This window comes from Scyliorhinus torazame, chromosome 9, assembly GCF_047496885.1.
Source record: "Scyliorhinus torazame isolate Kashiwa2021f chromosome 9, sScyTor2.1, whole genome shotgun sequence".
Taxonomy (NCBI): domain Eukaryota; kingdom Metazoa; phylum Chordata; class Chondrichthyes; order Carcharhiniformes; family Scyliorhinidae; genus Scyliorhinus; species Scyliorhinus torazame.
Genome location: NC_092715.1, coordinates 16,506,084 through 16,524,849, shown reverse-complemented (window position 1 = coordinate 16,524,849; position 18,766 = coordinate 16,506,084). Strand labels below are relative to the sequence as shown.

The window sequence follows — 18,766 nt, the reverse complement described above, 5'->3', positions numbered from 1 at the left end:
GCGCTGTATTGTTCTATGTTCTAACACCCTCCAGACCAGGCAACATCCTAGTAAACCTCCTTTGAACCCTCTCCAAAGCCTCCACATCCTTCTGGTAGTGTGTTGACCAGAATTGTGCGCAATATTCCAACTGCGGCCTTACTAAGGTTCTATACAACTGTCGCATGACTTGCCTGTTTTTATATTCGATGCTCCGCCCAATGAAGGCAAGCATTCCGTAAGCTTTCTTGACTACCTTGTCCACTTGTGTTGCCACCTTCAAAGATCTATGGACCTGCACGCCCAGATCTCTGACTTTCTATATTCCTAAGAGTTTTGCCATTTACGGTATATTTCCCCTCTATGTTGACCTACCAAAATGTATTACCTCACATTTGTCTGGATTAAACTCCAAACTGGTCAGCAACAAAGGAGTGAATTGTATAACATCTTCTCGTTTCCAGTGGTATAATGTGCAGTTACACCTTGCATTATTTCAAAATGTTTTGTATTTTTCAGAAGCCTGTTTTTTGCCCAATCACGTTTATGAAATTAACCTTCTGCATCTGCATTTGGGTGTTTAACTTTAATCAAGCTCTTTGGATGATGATGTAATACATTGGATCAGAAGGCAGGATTTAAAAACTTCCGGGTATCGTTGATGCTCTTTCATGCACCAAGCAAGACCTCAGGTGATTACGATCTCGGGTAGTTCAGATGATCTACCTCTATCCAACCTGCAAAATGTGGCCTGCTTTCTGCTTGGGAATAGGAAGCTGAACTAAACAGCATACCAAAGAATCAGTTATGGTCAATTTGGACACATGTTTGGGGCTTTGCCCAGACAAAAACTCAAAAGTGGCTCAGGGTAATAGTACACAACATGGGCAAAGTCATTTGGTCGTACAGAACTTGAGCATTGCTGAAAAAGGGACGTGCTATCAAAGCTTTTCATCTTGCACTCATCAGGACAATTCGGAAGAATACCAAATTGTAAAGTGAGCAACAATTTGGGGCGGCACAGTGGTTAGCACTGTTCTCCAGGGACCCGGGTTTAATTCCGGCCTCGGGTGACTGTGTGGAGTTTGCAATTTCTCCCCGTGTCGGCGTGGGTTTCCTCCTGGTGCTCCGGTTTCCTCCTGTGGTAGTCACCTCTATTTGTAAAGGACGTATATGAGAGATAATACGGTAAGGCTCCTGTACTACAGGTACGGGGGTAGATCCCTGCCTGCTGGCTCCGCCCAGTAGGCGGAGTATAAATGTGTGTGCTCACCGAGCTGCAGCCATTTCGGCAGCAGCTGCAGGAGGCTCCACATCTCTGCGTAATAAAGCCTCGATTACTCTCTACTCTCGTCTCGTAATTGATAGTGCATCACCTCCCACAGTCCAAAGATGTGCAGGGTAGGTGGATTGGCCATGCTAAATTGCCCCTTGGTGTCCAAAGATGTACAGGTTAGATGGGTTTATGGGGATGGTGCGCAGGAGTGCGCTTGGGTAGAATGCTCTTTTGGAGGGTCAGTGCAAACTCAATGGGCCAAATGGCCTCCTGCACTGTAGGAACTCAGTGGATCTAAGTTATACCGTATGAGAAGAGAGTGCTGGTTGATTGGCAAGTGAACTCTAAATGGTACAGGTGTTACTATGCAGAAGGCACCAGTAATTGCCAGTTAACTTCCAAACTTTATTTAAATTCAAACCAGGCAGGTTGGCTCTGATTGGTCAAAGCATTGCCCTGGGCAATAAACCAGGGAATGGCTGTCGCCCATTTTATTTAGCTGAAAAAGGCACAATGTTTTATCTGTCAGCAAAGACAGGGCTCTGTGTGCAAATATATGTAGCTTCCAGCACATGTAAGTGAGCCACACCGCGATCCTGAATGATAACCTTTAATTGTTTGTCAGTATAATTCTTAGCACACTCCACTCAGGATTGTTTAGAACATAGAACATACAGTGCAGGAGGAGGCCATTCGGCCCATCAAGTCTGCACCGACCCATTTAAGCCCTCACTCCCACCCTATCCCAATAACCCCTCCTAACTTTTTGTTGGACACTAAGGGCAATTTAGCATAGCCAATCCACCTAACCTGCACATCTTTGGACTGTGGGAGGAAACCGGAGCACCCGGAGGAAACCCACGCAGACACGGGGAGAACGTGCAGACTCCGCACAGACAGTGACCCAGCATGGAATCGAACCTGCGACCCTGGCGCTGTGACGCCACAGTGCTAGCCACGTGTGCTACCGTGCTGCCCAATGTCCAATTGCGGAATCGGGGAGGTGGTGGCTTAGTGGTATTGTCACTGGACTAGTAAACCAGAGACCCAGAGTAATGCTCTGGGGACCCAGGTTCACATCTGGAATTAGAAAAGTCTAATGATGACCATGAAACCATTGTCAATTGTCGTAAAGACCCATCTGGTTCACTAATGTCCTTTAGGGAAGGAAATCTGCCGTCCTTACTTGGTCTGGCCCACATGTGACTCCAGATCCACAGCAATGAGGTTAACTCTTAATTGCCCTCTAAAGGAGCGACTCAGTCCAGGGGCAATTAGTGATGGGCAGTAAATGCTGGCGCATCCTGCGACACCCACGTCCCATGAACGAATAAAGAAAAAAGTCACATCTAATGTTGAACACTGAGCTTTGCAAGCAAGGGCTGCTGGGTACAGTCAGTTCTTGTAATGCAGAACAAGGCCAGCAGCACGGGTTCAATTCCCGTACCGGCTTCCCCGAACAGGCGCCGGAATGTGGCGACTAGGGGTTTTTCACAGTAACTTCATTGAAGGCTACTTGTGACAATAAGCGATTATTACTTTGCTAATTGTGAACAGTGGGAGGAACATACTGTTTGATACTTTATTGGGACGTACAACCTACATACCGGGTATCACACCGGCACTGAAACTCATATACCACATTACTCTTTTGTGTGATAGGCAGCACACCTCTTTGGCTTGACAGCAGCAGCCTGGGTATGACCGGGACTGATGCCTCGGGGAGGGGGGTACTTGCTAGAGCTGTTGGGGAGCATTTAAACTAATATGTATGGATTCAGAGTAGGGGTAATCAAGAACAAGACAAAAACACAGCAAGCAGAATAAGAAAAGTAATCAGCAGCGAAACCAAGGGCCTGTATCAGATAATGACACTGTAAAAAAAGTAGGGACAGGACAAGGACTAGCCTTAAGGTTTTGTACTTGAACACGCGGAGCATTCAAAATAAAATGGATGAATTAGTTGCGTAGATAGATGTAAAGGGATATGATACAGTTGGGACGATGGAGACATGGCTCCAAGGTGACCAAGGATGGGAACTAAACATTGAGGGCTATTTTTGGAAGGAAAGACCAAAAGAAAAAGGAGGTGGAGTGGAGTTGCATTGTTGATTAAAGAAAATATTGATACAATATTGAGGAAAGATATTAGCACAGACGATGTGGAATATGTATGGGTCTAGTTAGGAAACACCATGGGGCAAAAAATATTCATAGGGGTGGTATAGAGTCCACCAAACTGCAGTGGTAATGTTGGGAATAGCATTAAACAGGAAATCAAAGATGCATGTGATAAAGGAACATCTGTGATTATGGGTGACTTTAATCTGCATATAGGTTGGCTGAATCTATTTAGTCAATAGTACAATAGAGGAGGAATTTCTCAGGTGTATACGGGATGGTTTTCTGGACCAATAAGTTGAACAACGGAACAGGCCATCATGGACTGGGTGTTGTGCAATGAGAAAGGATTAGTTGGCAATCTAGTTGTGAGAGAACCCTTGGGGATGAGTGAGCATAAGATGGTAGTTGATTCTGAGACTACGGTACTGAATCTCAATAAAGGTAACTGTGATGGTATGAGGCATGAGTTGGCTATGATGGACTGGGAAACATTACTGAAAGGAAGGACAGCGGACAGGCAATGGCAGCATTCAAGGAACAAATAGGTGAACTCCAAAAGTTGTTGATTCCTATTTGGCACAAGAGTAGAAAGGGAACTATGGCTTACAAGGGAAATTAGAGATAGTATTAGATTCAAAGAAGAGGCATACAAATTAGCTAGAAAAAGCAATAAAACTGAGGATTAGGAACAGTTTAAAATTCAGCAAAGGCAGACCAAGGGATTGATTAAGAAGGGGAAAATACAATATGAAAGTAAGCTAGCGGGGAACATTAAAAACTGACTGTAAAAGTTTCTATAGGTATGTAAAAAGAAAAAGATTGATTAAAAACTAGTGTAGGCCCCTGACAGTCAGAATTCATAACAGGGAACAAAGAAATGGCCGAGGAACTAAATTCGTACTTTGCTCTTCACAAAGGAAGACATGAATAATGTACCAGAAGTTCTGAGTAACATAAGTTTTAGTGAGGAGCTGAAGGAAATTAGTATTAGGAAATAAATGGTTTTGGGAAATTAATTGGATTGAAAGCGGACAAATCTCCAGTGCCTGATAATCTTTATCCCAGAGTGCTAAAGGAAATGGCCCGAGAAATAGTAGATCCATTGGTGGTCATTTTCCAAAATTCTTTGGACTCTGGAATGGTTCCGACAGATTTGAAGGTGATTGTAACCCCGCTATTCAAAAAGGGAGGTACAGAGAAAACAGGGACCTACAGACCAGTGAGCCTAACATTGGTAATGGGGAAGTTGCTCAAGTCCATTATCAAGGATTTCATTGCACAGCATTTGGAAAGCAGTGGCATAATCAGAAAAGACAACATGGATTTACAAAAGAGAAATCATGCTTGACAAATCTACTGGAATTCTTTGAAGTTGTAACTAGTAGAGTTGACCAGGGAGAACCAGTGGATGTGGTTTATTTAGATTTTCAGAAGGCTTTCGACAAGGTCTCACATAGCAGATTACTATGTAAAGTTAAAGCGCTTGAGATTGCGGGTAGTGTACGGAGATGGATAGAAAGCTGGTTAGCAGACAGGAAGCAAAAAGTTGGAATAAATGGGTCTTTTTCCCAGTGACTAGTGGGTTACCGCAGACATCTGAACTAGGACCCCAACTGTTCACATTATATATTAATGAATTGGATAAGGAAACTAAATGTTGTATCTCCAAATTTGCAGATGTAACAAAGTTGGGTGGGAGGGTGAGCTGTGAGGAGGATACAGAGATGCTTCAGTGGGATTTGAACAGACTGAGTGAGTGGGCACATGCATGGCAGATGCAGTATAATGTGGATAAATGTGAGGTTATCCACTTCGGTAGCAAAAATAGGAAGATATTATTTGAATGGGTGGAAATTGAAAGAGGTGGATACTGAGCGAGACTTTGGTGTCCACATGCATGAGTCACTGAAAGCACGCAGGTACAACAGGCAGTAAAGACGGCAAATGGTATATTGTCCTTCATAGCGAAAGGATTTGAGTATAGGAATAGGAATGTTTTACTGCAATTGTATAGGGCATTGGTGAGGACACTCCTGGAATATTCTGTGCAGTTTTGGTCTCCTTATCTGAGGAAGGATGCTCTTGCTACGGAGGGAGTGCAGCGAAGGTTTACCAGGCTGATTCCTGGGATGGTGGGACTGTCATATGAGGAGAGACTAAATCGGTTAGTACTATATTCATTGGAGTTCAGAAGAGTGAGAGGGGATCTCATAGAAACTTATAAAATTCTAACAGGATTAGACAGGGTTTAGCACAGGGCTAAATCGCTGGCTTTTAAAGCAGACCAAGGCACGGTTCAGTTCCCGTACCAGCCTCCCCGAACAGGCGCCGGAATGTGGCGACTAGGGGCTTTTCACAGTAACTTCATTTGAAGCCTACTTGTGACAATAAGCGATTTTCATTTCATTTCATTTCGCAGGGTAGATTCAGAAAGAATGTTCCCGATGGTGGGGAAGTCCAGAACTAGGGGTCATAGTTTGAGGATAAGGGGTAAACCTTTAGGACTGAGGTGAGGAGAAATGTCTTCACCCAGAGAGTGGTGAATCTGTGCAATTCACTCCCACAGAAAGTAGTTGAGGCCAAAATGTTGTGTAATTTCAAGAAGGAATCATAGACAGCTCTTGGGGCTAAAGGGATCAAGGGATCTGGGGGGGAAGGCGGGATCAGGGTATTGAACCTGATGATCAGCGATGATCATTATGAATGGCGGAGCAGGCTCAAAGGGCCGAATGGTCTCCTCCTGCTTCTATTTTCTATGTATGTTTCTATGTTTGTTTTTGAACTACACACTCATATTGCTACTACAGCATGGCTGACCGAGGCCCATTTACGGATTTGCACAATATACAATGAACAACGATCATATTGGGGTTGATCAGATCATTGTCAGTCCTGAAAAGTACTCCCGACTACCTCAGATTATCCTGGAAGGGTAAGATGTCTCAAAGACCTGAGCAACAGGTGAAGCTAGTGGTTTCACGCTGCTGCTATGCAGTAGCAACACGAGTATTTTTATTCCACAAATTTTCAACATTTTTACAATTTAGAACAAACGCACAAACCCCACCCCCCCATCCGCTAAGCCCCCCACCCCTCCCTCAGCAGTCACGGTAACCCACTCCCCAAAATGTAAAATAAACAAACCCCAACTATTGTAGAACCCAACGCTCACCCTTTAAGAGCGAATTTCACTTTTTTCAGGGCCGAAAACACCAGCAGGTCCCCCATCGTCCGAGTCACAGGGTGGAGAAGCTGACTTCCACCCCAACAAGACCTGCCTACGAGCAATCAGCGAGGCAAAGGCTAAAACATCTGCCCCCGCACCCACCTGCAGCTCCGGCCGGTCTGATATCCCGAACATGGCCTGTAGGGGACTGGGCTCCACCTCCACATGTAGAACCCCTGAAATGGTGCTGAACACCGTCCTCCAAAACCTTTCCAGCTTCGGGCAGCAAAACATATGCATATGGTTCGCAGAGCCCCTGCCACATCGCTCACTCATCCTCAACCTTGTAAGATGCACACTGTACGCCACGTTCAGCTGTATCAGCCCCAGCCTCACAAACAAAGTTGGGGCGTTTACTCTCTGCAGCACCTCACGCCACAATCCCTCCTCCATCGCCACCCCAACTCCTCCTCCCACTTCACCTTAACCCCCTCCATGGACACCCCATCCTCCCCCACAACTCACCGAGATGTCCCCCCCCCCCACTGACAACACCGCCTCCAACATCAATGAGGCCGGCGCTATCAGGAAGGTCACGAAAACCTTCTTCTCAAAGTCCTGCATCTACATATACCTGAAACTTAAGCCCCACCCAAACCCAAACCTCTCATCCGCCCAGAATCAAGTCCTTAATTTCCTTGATCCCCCTCTCCTCCCATCCCAGGAACCTTGCATCCATCCTCCACGGCTCAAACCCATGATTCCCCCAATCGCCATCACCCCCAACCCAGCTCTCAACCTAAAATGCTGCCGAAACTGCCTCCAGATCGTCAGCGTGGCCACCACCACCAGACTCATCAAATATTTCCAGAGGCTGAATGCCCTTGACTGCTGAAGTGTTCCCCGACTGGAAGGGAATATTCCTGCCTGGTGATTGTCGCGCGATGTCTGTTCATTCGTTGTCGCAGCGTCTGCATGGTCTCGCCAATGTACCACGCTTCGGGACATCCTTTCCTGCAGCGTATGAGGTAGACAACATTGGCCGAGTCGCACGAGTATGTACCACGTACCTGGTGGGTGGTGTTCTCACGTGTAATGGTGGCACCATGTCGATGATCTGGCACGTCTTGCAGAGATTGTCAAGGCAGGGTTGTGTGGTGTCGTGGTCGCTGTTCTGAAGGCTGGGTAGCAAGTTTGCTGCAAACAATGGTCTATTTGAGGTTCCCCAGCCGGGGAACACTTCAGCAGTCAAGGGCATTCAGCCTCTGATCTCCGGGTAAGCGTTCTCCAAGGCGGCCTTCAGGACGCGCGACAATGCAGAATCACCAATCAGAAACTTAGAGCCAAGTTCCGCACACATGAGTGCGGCCTCAACCGGGACCTTGGATTCATGTTGCGTTACATTCATCCCTCACCATCTGGCCTGGGCTTGCAAAATCCTACCAACTGTCCTGGCTTGAGACAATTCACACCTCTTTATCCCTCTCTCCAAATGCTCCGTCTGGACCAGTAAAGACTTAATTACCTGCAAAGACTCGCATTCAAAGTACCATCTTGAGTTTTTTTTTATTCTCCTCCTTTTTCACATTTTCACCCACATTTACATCCATCAACAATAACCAATAATCAGCAAGATATGTCAGTCCCCATAGAAACAACGATCCCATCTACCCACCAAACCCCAAACCTCAAACCGCATGTTTACATAAACAAATGGCAAAAAGGAATCAGGGATTACCCGTAGTCACCCTTAATTTTACACAGCTCTCCCCCCCCCCCAACCGCAGGTCTCCAGCTCCTCCTGTCCACTGCCTCTTGTAAAACTCCTCCTCCCAACCTCGGTTCCTTCCCCCCAACTTTCCACCCCGGCTAGACCACTCGGACCCTGTTCTGCCAGGCTCCGATGGCCGCCGCCCCTCCCCCCACCTCACTCCCGTTCACTGGCCGGATTAAACCGGCCAGCATGGAGGCCCCCGCCCGGGTCCGTTTCCCACTTGCCCGGCCCTAGGAAAGCCCAAAGATCCCCTTTTAGCACACACACCCCGCATATCCACCTACACCCCAAAGAGCTCTCGTTTCGAGTGAAAGTCCCGTCCCTTCCCTTGTCCAAATATATACCACATTGGCTCCTTTAGCCTCTACCCCCGCGCGCAGTGATACAAAAAAAGAAGAAAATACAGTCATGAGGTTACATCGGCACATGACCATTCCTCAATTTGTCAGTTCTGCCACAGTCCTTCTACCTTCGCAAACTCCTCCGCTGCTTCCGCCGTTCCAAAATAAAAGTCCCTGAGCTTGTAAGTCACCCTCAGCTTCGCTGGATATACAATGCCGCACCGCACCTTGCTAATGTACAGTGCCCTCTTCACCCGGTTGAAGGCAACCCGCCTCCTTGCCAGCTCCACCGTAAAGTCCTGGTATACACGTATACCAGCTCCAGCCCATTGCACCACCCGCTTCTGCTTGGCCTAGCTCAGGACCTCCTTCACCCTGTACCTACGGAAGCACAGAGTCACTGCCCTTGGCGGCTCACTCGCCTTTGGTATAGGCCTCCACAACCGATGAGCCCGATCCAGTTCATATCGGGAGGGATCCTCCCCCAATAATTTTGCCAGCATCGCGGCAAAGTACTCAGTCGGCTTCGGTCCTTCAACTCCTTCGGGCAGCCCCACAATCCTCAAATTCTGTCGCCTAGATCTGTTTTCCAGGTCTTCCATTTTTCCTCGCAGATCCTTGTTAGTATCCATCACCTTCCGCATCTCTTTCCCCATCGAGGCAAGTTGATCACCTTACTGCAATAACGTCTCCTCCACTTCCTTCAGCGCCTCCCCTTACTCTCGCACCTCCGCCACTGCACTCGCCACCTCCGTCCTCACCAGGGAAACCGCCTCCTCCACCAGCACACTCAAAACCTCCCTCATCTCCTTCCTCACCATCTCCATGCATTTCGCAATCTGCGCCAACTGCTTTTCAAATTCCGCAGCCATCACCTTAGTTATTTCTTCAGCCGTAAGCAATGCGGCCTTCCCTGGTGCTCCAGCCTCCATTTTTCCTGGTGACCCCGCGGTGACCTTTCCACTCCCCGACGGACCTCCAGCTGTTTTTTTTCCGGCCATTTTCTTGCTCACCCTCGACATTTTTCTTTGTTCCTTTTTTCCTCCTGTGTCTTCACTGTGCCTCCTCCGTGCCTTCTCCCTTCTTCTGCCGCCTCCGCGGACCCTGGGACCGGGCTTAAAGCCCCGAAAATGCCGTTGCCGACCGGGAGCCCTCCATTGTGCGGCCGCCTCCCACCCGCCATCACCGGAAGTCGGAACCCACCTCTTCATTCACCTGAGGAAGGAACTGTGCTCCGAAAGCTAGTGATTCAAACAAACCTGTCAGACTTTAACCTGGCGTTGTAAGACTTCTTACTATCTTCAACAAAGATCCACCTCCAGGATTTCAATCTCTCCTTTCAATGTTCACCTCCCTGAATTGCCACCTGCATTCAAGCTTTACCTCCCACGCAAGCTCTCAGGTACTCAGCTATGCCAACAGAATTCCACTGCTGCACAGGTCCATAGTGAGGAGGTCGCCAACATTTGGTTGTCTCCTCAGATCTTCTGGCTTCTTGCAACCTGTATTGCTTCACATCTTGCAGCTCTGTTTCCTCAATTTGGTGTATCTTCCTTTGCTCTGGGCTTTTCATTCAACTAAACAGGACCTTGTTCAGATCCCTGTTCTTTTCCCTAACTTCACTGTCTTTCTGGGACCTCCTTCTGTCCCACTCCCTGGTCTTTTAGGACATTATTCGCAGGGGAATGGCATTTTCATTGTGTTCACTTGTCCACGCTTCTCTTTCTGTCTTTTCGTCTTCTGCACAAGCGCTGAGCTAACTTTCAAGATAAAAAGGCAAAAGATCCAACTGCATATGTTCGCTAAGCCACTTGCTGGCCTAAAGCCGTGAATATGCCCTAACTGCGCATGTGCAGCCATTCCAGTGCTAGTGCCTACAGGGCTCTCTAGTTCCCAACTCTGGGGGTTTGATTTTTTTTGGAAGAGGAAAGTTTTCTCTATTTTTCCTTTATTCTTGGGGCTTGCAACATATTGACAAGGCGTAACTGGTGGAGCGTCATTGGGATCAGTGCTAGGGGCTCAACTAGTTATCATCTATATCAATGATTTTGATGAAGGGACCAAATGCATCATGCAAGATAGGAACATTGGAGTAGGCCCTTCAGTAGTTTACCCCACCTGTCCTACAACCCCCCGCCTTGCACCACCTCTTAATTTCAATGCTAGTCTCTGATGGAGGAATAACCTCATGGCCCAGCATATTCCCCCACTCTCCCATCACCCACTCTCTTCATTGAACCAGGCCTTCAGCCATTTCTTGATATCACCTGGAGTGAATCGTATTGGCTGAAGACTGACATCTATGATGCGGGGGACCTCCGGGGGAGACCGAGATGGATCATGCACTCGACACTTCTGGCTGAAGATTGTTGCGAATGCCTCACCCTTGTCTTTTGCACTGATGTGCTGGGCTCCTCCATCATTGAGGATGGAGATATTTGTGGAGCCTCCTCCTCCTGTGAGTTGTTTAATTGTGCACCACCATTCACGGCTGGATGTGGCAGGACTGCAGAGATTCGATCTGATGCGTTCGTTGCGGAATTGCTTAGCTCTGTCTATTACTTGCTGCTTGTGCTGTTTGAGACCCAAATAGTCCTGTGTTGTAGCTTCAGCAGGTTGACACCTCATTTTTCGGTCTGCCTGATGTTGCTCCTGGCACGCTCTCCTGCACTCTTCATTGAACCAGGGTTGATTCCCTGGCTGGGTGGTAATGGTAGAGTGGGGGATATGCCGGGCCATGAGGTTGCAGATTGTGCTGGAATACAATTCTGCTGCTGCTGATGGCCCACAGAACCTCATGGATGCCCAGTCTTGAGCTGCTGGATCTGTTCGAAGTCTTTAGCACGGTGATAGTGCCAACGCAACACAATGGAGGGTATCCGCAATGTGAAAACGGGACCTTGTCTCCACAAGGACTGTGTGGTGGTCACTTCTACCGATACTGTCATGGACAGATGCATCTGCAGCAGGCAGATTGGTGGGGATGAGGTCAAGTATATTTTTCCCTCTTGTTGGTTCCTTCACCACCCGCTGCAGTCCCAGTCTAGCAGCAATGTCCTTTAGGACCCGGCCAGCCTGGTCTGTGGTGGGACAACCGAGCCACCTTTGGTGATGGACATTGAAGTTCCCCACCCAGAGTATATTTTGCTGCCGGTGCCACCGTCAGTGCTTCCTCCAAGTGGTGTTCCAACATGGAGGAACACTGATTCATCAGCTGATGGTGGCCGGTACGTGGTAATCAGCAGGAGGTTTCCTTGCCCATGTTTAACCTGAAGCCATGAGACTTCATGAGGTCCAGAGTCAATGTCGAGGACTCCCAGGGCAATTCCTTCCCGACTGTATATCACTGTGCCGCCACCTCTGCTGGGTCTGTCCTGCCAGTGAGACAGGACATACCCAGGAATGGTGATAGTGGTGTCTGGGACATTGTCTGTAAGGTATGATTCTGTGAGTATGACGTCTTGACTAGTCTGTGAGACAGCTCTCCCAACTTTGGCACAAGCACCCAGATAATAATTAATAATAATCGCTTATTGTCACAAGTAGGCTTCAATGAAGTTACTGTGAAAAGTCCCATGTCGCCACATTCCGGCGCCTGTTCGGGGAGGCTGGTACGGGAATTGAACCTGCGCTGCTGGCCTTGCTCTGCATTACCAGCCAGCTGTTTAGCCCACTGTGCTAATGTTAGTGAGGAGGACTTTGCAGGGTCAACAGGGCTGGGTTTGCCGTTGTCATTTCCGGTGCCTGAGCCGATGCCGGGTGGTCCATCCGGTTTCATTCCTTTTTTGTGTTTTCGTAGCGGTTGAATACAACGGAGTGTCTTGCTAGGCCATTCCGGAGTCAACCACATTGCTGTGGGTCTGGAGTCACATGTGGGCCAGACGGTGGAGGACGGTAAGGACGGTAGATTTCCTTCCCTAAAGGACATTAGTGAACCAGATGGGTTTGCGACAATCGACAACGGTTTCATGCTCATCATTAGGCTTTTAATTTTTATTGAGTTTAAATTCCATCACCTGCCATGGTGGGATTCGAACCTGGAATTCCCAGATCATTATCCTGGGTCTCTGGATTAATAATCCAGTGACAATACCACTACGCCACCGCCTGCTCTCGAGCTCATCCAGCGCTGATATAAACTCCGAATCATTTCTCCACACCAACTGTGTCCATTTCTACTCTTTTTGGAGGTTGAGCCAATAATCATTGTTGCTGCCCTCTGCTGGTGGCAATTTATGAAACAGACAAATCGCTTCTATTTAACTCGGACTTTAACGATGTGCTGATTTAAACAGTTACGCAAGTTTCAAGACTCAACTTGAACAATACTACCCGCTATAGAGAACTGGCCAGATTCGCTCTGGAGGGCGTGCGCTGTTGAGCTTCCAAACTCAGGGTCTTGTCTTGCAAGTGTTGATCATAGGGTTATCACCGTCAAAATCATGAAATGTCCTGCTTTTTATAAGGTTTAAATTAAACAACCCTGTCGCATTATAGGCATCATTCATCCTTGAGCGAGCCTTGTTCTCGCTGTTCTAAAACAAAGTAAGAAGTCTTACAACACCAGGTTAAAGTCCAACAGGTTTGTTTCGATGTCACTAGCTGTCGGAGCGCTGCTCCTTCCTCAGGTGAATGAAGAGGTATGTTCCAGAAACATATATATAGACAGATTCAAAGATGCCAGACAATGCTTGGAATGCGAGCATTGGCAGGTGATTAAATCTTTACAGATCCAGAGATGGGGTAACCCCAGGTTAAAGAGGTGTGAATTGTGTGAAGCCAGGACAGTTGGTAGGATTTCGCAGGCCAGACGGTGGGGGATGAATGTAATGCGACATGAATCCCAGGTCCCGGTTGAGGCCGCACTCATGTGTGCGGAACTTGGCTATAAGCTTCTGCTCGGCGATTCTGCGTTGTCGCGCGTCCTGAAGGCCACCTTCTAAAACAAAATGTTATCACTGAAATGCCCAGTTACAAGACGTTGTTCTCAGTTCCCACGGAATTCATTCTGCAGAGAGGCAGTTTTCACACTGTCAAATCTGTTGGCCTCTTTTCCCTTCATGCCTCATGGCACAATGTTAGCCATCTTTCCTACTCAGCATCATCGCCTGTGTTTAAGTAGGCAACAAGCTTAATAATATATTTGCAAAAGCATACACTTACTGATACATTGGCACGCTCCCGAAGCTCCCTGATCCCTTCCTGTCCAAAACTTGGAGCTTACCTTACTCCAGAGGCCATGACCTCTTCACCTGTGGGACTGCGTGAAGTCCCAGCAGCGACCTACACTGGGTTCTGCTGCTGCTGGGACTGCGAGAGGTCGGGACCTCCCCTCATTCATGCCACTGGCAGGGTGTTAGGACTCCGGGGCGTTCTTGCTTAACGTGGGTTGGCTGGTTTCGGACATCTCATAGAATCACAGAATTGTTATGGTGCAGAAGGAGGCCATTTAGCCATCTTGTCTGCATCAGGACTCGGTGTCGTTCCCCTGCTTTTTCCCCGTACCCCTGCACATTTTTTCCAATCAAATAATCATCTAACGCCCTCTTGAACTCCTCGATTGAACCTGCCTCCACCACACATCCAGGCCGTGCATTACAGACCCCAACCACTCGCTGTGTGAAAAATGTTTTTCTCACATCACAGTTGCTTCTTTTGCAAATCACTTTCAACCTGTGACCTCTCGTTCTCGATCCTGTAACGAGCAGGAACAGTTTCTCCCGATCTACTCTGTCCATCCCCCTCTTGATTTTGAACATCTCTATCAAATCTCCTCTTAAGCTTCTTCTCTCCAAGGAGAACAGTCCCAAGCTCTCCAATCTATCCTCATAACTGAAGTTTCTCATCCCTGGAACCAGTCTTGTAAACCTCTTCTGCGCTCTCTCTGCTGTGTTCACCTCCTTCCTCTAGTGTGGCCCAGAACTGTGCACAATATTCCAGCTGAGGTCTAACTAGTGTCTTGTATAAGTTCAGCATTACCTCCTTGCTGTTGTACTCTGTCCCTATTAATAAAACTCAGAATTCTATATACTTTATTAACTGCTCTCTCCACCTGTCCTGCCACCTTCAATGATCTATACACAGAGACACCCGGGTCCCGCTGCTCCTGCACCCCTTTAAAAATTGTACCCCTTATTTTATATTGTCTCTCCATGTTCTTCCTATCAAAATGCATCACCTCACACTTCTCCACATTGAACTTCATTTGCCACCTATCTGTCCTCCCCATCAACTTGTTTATGTCCTTTTGAAGTTCTACAGTTTACAATACCTCCAAGTTTGTCCCCTGCACACCAAGATCGTGACTATTAATATATATCACGAAAAGCAAGGGTCCCAATACCAACTCCTGGGGAAAACCACGACAAACCTTCCTCCAGCCCGAAAAATATCCATTGACTCTGCTTCCTATTATTGAGCCAATTTTGTATCCATGTTGCTACTGTCCCTTTTATTCCTGTCGTGTGGCACTGTATCGAATGCCTTCTGAAAGTCCATGTACACCACATCAACAGCATAGCCCTCATCAACCCTTTCTGTTACCTCCTCAAAAAAACAACAGCAAGTTAGTTGAACACGATTTTCCCTTTATAATAATAATCTTTATTGTCACAAGTAGGCTTACATGAACACTGCAATGAAGTTACTGTGAAAAAACCCTCGTCGCCACATTCCGGCACCTGTTCGGATACACAGAGGGGGAATTCAAAATGTCCAAATTACCTAACAGTATGTCTTTCGGCACTTATGGGAGGAAACCGCAGCACCCGGAGGAAACCCACGTAGACACGGGGAGAACGGTGCAGACTCCGCCCAGACAGTGACCCAAGCTGGGAATCGAACCTGGGACCCTGGTGCTGTGAAGCCATAGTGCTAATCATGAAATCCATGCCGGCTCTTCCTAATCAACCCACATTTTGGCATGTGACGTATCATTTCTTCTGGAGAGGGACACGAGAAATAAAATCCTCTACCCCCAAAAAATAAAGTTAAATCCCACATTTCCCAAGCAGACCTCCATATTCTAGGCCCATAAGCAAGGTCAAAGTCTCGACAGAATTTGAATCTGTATTCCTGGGCCTGTTTTTACACGTGGAGAACGTTATGTAGCTTTTTCCAGAGTGAAATGTTTTGATTCTGTGAAAGTACTTGGTAAAGAAATAACACAAAATCCTGTATTTAAGGAAGCACTGTTGCAGTGTAGGCACCATTTTGAGCACAATTGTCTCTGCTAGTTTCTAATAAATGCAATAACGTTTGTTGTGCTCCCTTCTGATTGAGAATTATTAATTCAATAGGGGGACACCGGTTAATGGACGCGACAGATCAACGACGGTACCCAGTCACAGGATTCATTCTTGTTGGATTTCCAGGACACCAAGAATTGCAAGCCCCCCTCTGGTGTCTGTTTCTGATTGCTTATATGTTAATAGTTCTTGGGAACGTCTCTGTTGTGTTCATGGTCACGACAGACAAACGCCTGCACACACCCATGTACTTTCTAATCGCCAACCTGGCAGCAATGGATGTGGTGTTGACAAGTTCAGTCATTCCTGGAATGTTGGTGAGGGTTATATTGCACATTAAATTTACTCGGTGGAGCAACTGCTTTATTCAAATGTACTTCTTCCACAGCATGTCAGCAGCCAAGATATTCCTACTCGCCGTGATGGCTTATGATCGTTCTGTCGCAATATGCAACCCCCGACATTACCTGCTCCTCACAAGGAATGCTTCTTTTGTCAAACTGGCTGGTTTTACCTGGATGCTTGGCCTGGTTAGTTTCTTGCCTCCAGTACTTTTAACTTCTATCTTTCCTTTTTGTGGCTCCAATGAAGTTTACAATTGCTTTTGCGAGTTGCTGTCAGTTACAAGCCTGATTTGCACAGACACGATCTCCGTCACATTCCTCAACACAGTTTTAAACGTGTTAATAGTCTTTTCAAGTTTCGCCACTCTTGTTTGGTTTTACATCAAGATATGTAAATCATTTAAAATTTTGTCCGGGGAGCAGAAAAGGCTTGTGTACACCTGTGTAGGTCACCTGCTGATTCTTAGTTTCTTTTTGCCCTCCTTGGCCCTTTACTTTGTATTGTTCTATTTTGGGTACAGCTCCTCCATAATTTATGTTACTTCTGCTATGGTGTACGTGACCATCAGCCCTTTATTGAGTCCGATTATTTACATTCTGGCTGCAAAGGAAATAAGGGAAAAGATTCTTCAATTCATCAGAGGAAGAAAGGTTTTTCCTCATGTTGCAAGCACTGTTGCTATTGACAGCAATTGAAGTGAAGAATCATTGAAGTCATGGCCATCCTCGCCTTGAATTTGCCGTTTGTCTCTGTTCATCACTTGACTGAAATCTCAGCTTTATTTTCTGTTAAGAGCAAGCTGAGACCGTATGGTTTGGAACAACATATTTGAATATATTGGGAAATAAAATTCACAGTTATAGACTCATCCGACAATAAATAACTTGCATTTCTGTCGAGCCTTTCAAAGCACTTCACAGACAATGAAGCGTTGTTGTAATTTAGAGAACATGGTGCCGATTTGTAAGCGATATGTATGCTCCCTGAAACAGAAACATGAGAATGACAAGATTATCCGTTTCAGCAAACGTGTGAATTAGGCCCAACCACCTTCAGCAGCTTTCATCAAAGAACTTCCGCCACCAAAAGTCAGAAGTGGGGATCTTTGGTGATAATTGCCTGCCCAGTGTTCAGTACCATTCACAAGTCCTCAGATACTTTTGTTCATAGTATATCTTCACATCCATATACAGTTATTTTACCCTTTGGGGAATAGTGGAATAAGTGGTAGAAGGATATCCGAGCTGATTATCAGTCCGTTGAACCGCGATGAATGCTCCTTCTGTGGCCACCAAGGCCTGGCGTTGGGACTGGAACCCGGAGCTTCTGGTCCAACGGTAGGGGCGCAACCCACTGCACCACAAGGCCTCCCTGCCTCAGAAACTAACACTGTCTGCACCTGCATGCAGTAAGACCCGGGCAACGTTTAGGTTTGGACTGACAATGACAAGAAACATACGTGGCACACAAGTGTTAGGTAATGAACACCTCCAACAAGTGAGAGTCTAACCATGCCCCAGTTGACATTCAACATCATTGCCATTGCTGGATTCCCCACCCATCAACATTCTACAAGTTACCATTGGAATGTAACTGGGACCAGCGATATAAACATTGGAGCTACAAGAACAGATCAGAGGCTGAGAATTCTGCAGTGAGTAACTCGCCTCCTGACTCCCCGAAGACTGTCCATCATCTTTTTTTGATCATTTATGGTATGTGGATTACCAGTCCAGTGACAATACCACTCCCCAACCATACAAGGCACAAGTCAGGAGTGTGATGGAATACTCTCCACTTGCCTGGATGAGTGCAGCTCCCAACAATACTCAAGAAGCTCAACATCATCCAGGAGAAAGCAGCCCGCTTGACTGGCACCCATCTGTCATTCCCTCCACCACTGATGCACAGTAGCAGCTGTGTGCACCATCTACAAGATGCACTACAGGAACTTACCAAAGCTCCTTAGACAGCACCTTCCAAACCTGTGACCTCTACCAGCTAGTTCCCCTCCAGGTCATTCACCATCCTGACTTGGAAATATATCGACGTTCCTTCACTGTCACTGGGTCAAAATTCTAGATTTCTCTCCCTGACAGCACTGTGGGTGTACCTACACCACCGGGTCTGCAGTGGTTCAAGAAGGCAGCTCAACACCACATTCCCAAGGAAAATTAGGGATGGGTAACAAAGACTGGCTTTGCCTGCAATGTGTCCATCTGGTGAATGAATAAAAAAAGAATTAGGAGCAGATAGATAGGAGCAGAGGTAGAGCATAAGACTCCTCAACCTGCCCCGCTATTCAATATGGTGATGGCTGATCTGTATTCTCTGCCGGCCCCCTATGAAACTTGATACACTGGAGATCAAAAACATGTCTATCTCAACCTTACATATAGTCAATGGTGGAGCATCTACAACTCTATGAGGTAGAAAGTTCCAAATATTCTCGGTCCTCTTAAGTGAAGCAATTTCTTTTCATCTCCATACTAAATGATTTGCCCTGTATCTGAG

At 46.9% G+C, this 18,766-nt stretch overlaps 1 protein-coding gene across 1 annotated transcript; it reads left to right on the top strand.

Moving 5' to 3' along the window:
• The first annotated feature begins 509 nt into the window (after nt 1-509).
• On the top strand, nt 510-17,087 carry LOC140429080 (olfactory receptor 6N1-like). Its single transcript, XM_072515639.1, has 2 exons — nt 510-671; nt 15,959-17,087. The coding sequence occupies exons 1-2, from the start codon at nt 641-643 to the stop codon at nt 16,945-16,947; spliced, it is 1,020 nt and encodes a 339-aa protein (XP_072371740.1). The 5' UTR covers nt 510-640; the 3' UTR covers nt 16,948-17,087.
• The last annotated feature ends 1,679 nt before the right edge of the window (nt 17,088-18,766 follow it).

What these genes read in the sequence shown, in the direction of transcription:
- LOC140429080 (XM_072515639.1), top strand. Translation starts at nt 641, where the DNA reads ATGCTCTTTCATGCACCAAGCAAGACCTCAG. An exon ending in TGCACCAAGCAAGACCTCAG is followed by an intron (nt 672 to 15,958) that starts GTGATTACGATC and finishes TTAATTCAATAG; the next exon opens with GGGGACACCGGTTAATGGAC.